The 511-nt window shown below is 45.2% G+C and overlaps 1 protein-coding gene across 1 annotated transcript in view; it reads left to right on the forward strand.

The window, feature by feature from the left end:
- The window catches only part of CSUI_005649 (formin frm2), a 4073-nt gene that overhangs the window by 443 nt on the left and 3119 nt on the right, over positions 1–511 (forward strand). Inside the window, exon 2 of the mRNA XM_068065819.1 lies at positions 33–335. Within this exon, the coding sequence (XP_067922202.1) occupies positions 33–335 (303 nt within the window). The remainder of the gene's footprint in view (positions 1–32; positions 336–511) is intronic.

Here is a 511-nt window from a genome sequence, read left to right on the forward strand (position 1 = left end):
TCTTTGTCTTTGTGTGCTGGATGGCGTCTTAGGCTGTAGCAGACAAGATCATGCGTATCGATCCGACGGGACTTGATTTGGATATGCTTCAGAAGGTCAAGCAGATTGTCCCTACTCCAGAAGAGACGAAGAAATTTGACGATTACGATGAAAGAAAGAGAGCCGATCCAGAGAAGACTCTCCCTTTAAGAGATGTCGAAGAGAAGATGAGGCCTTTCTTGCACTTCCCTCGCTTCGCCACGCGGATGAGAATCTTGCGAGCCACCATTCAATGGACCAAAACCGTCCAAGATCTTGAGGAACATTTCGCTCTTCTCAATAGAGCAGCCGATGAGGTAGGAAAGAGACAGAGAAAGAGGGACAGAAAAAGAATGAGAAAGAGAGAGAGGTGGACTATCTTGCTTCAATAAGAATGAAAAAGAGGAAAAGAAGGTTCATTCTACTCAAGATCAGGTGTCTTGTGGGGTGCTTCTCTCCTCTTTCTTCTACTGCTGTTTCGTTCTATCTTTCT

This window comes from Cystoisospora suis (assembly GCF_002600585.1).
Source record: "Cystoisospora suis strain Wien I chromosome Unknown contig_2739, whole genome shotgun sequence".
NCBI classification, from domain to species: domain Eukaryota; phylum Apicomplexa; class Conoidasida; order Eucoccidiorida; family Sarcocystidae; genus Cystoisospora; species Cystoisospora suis.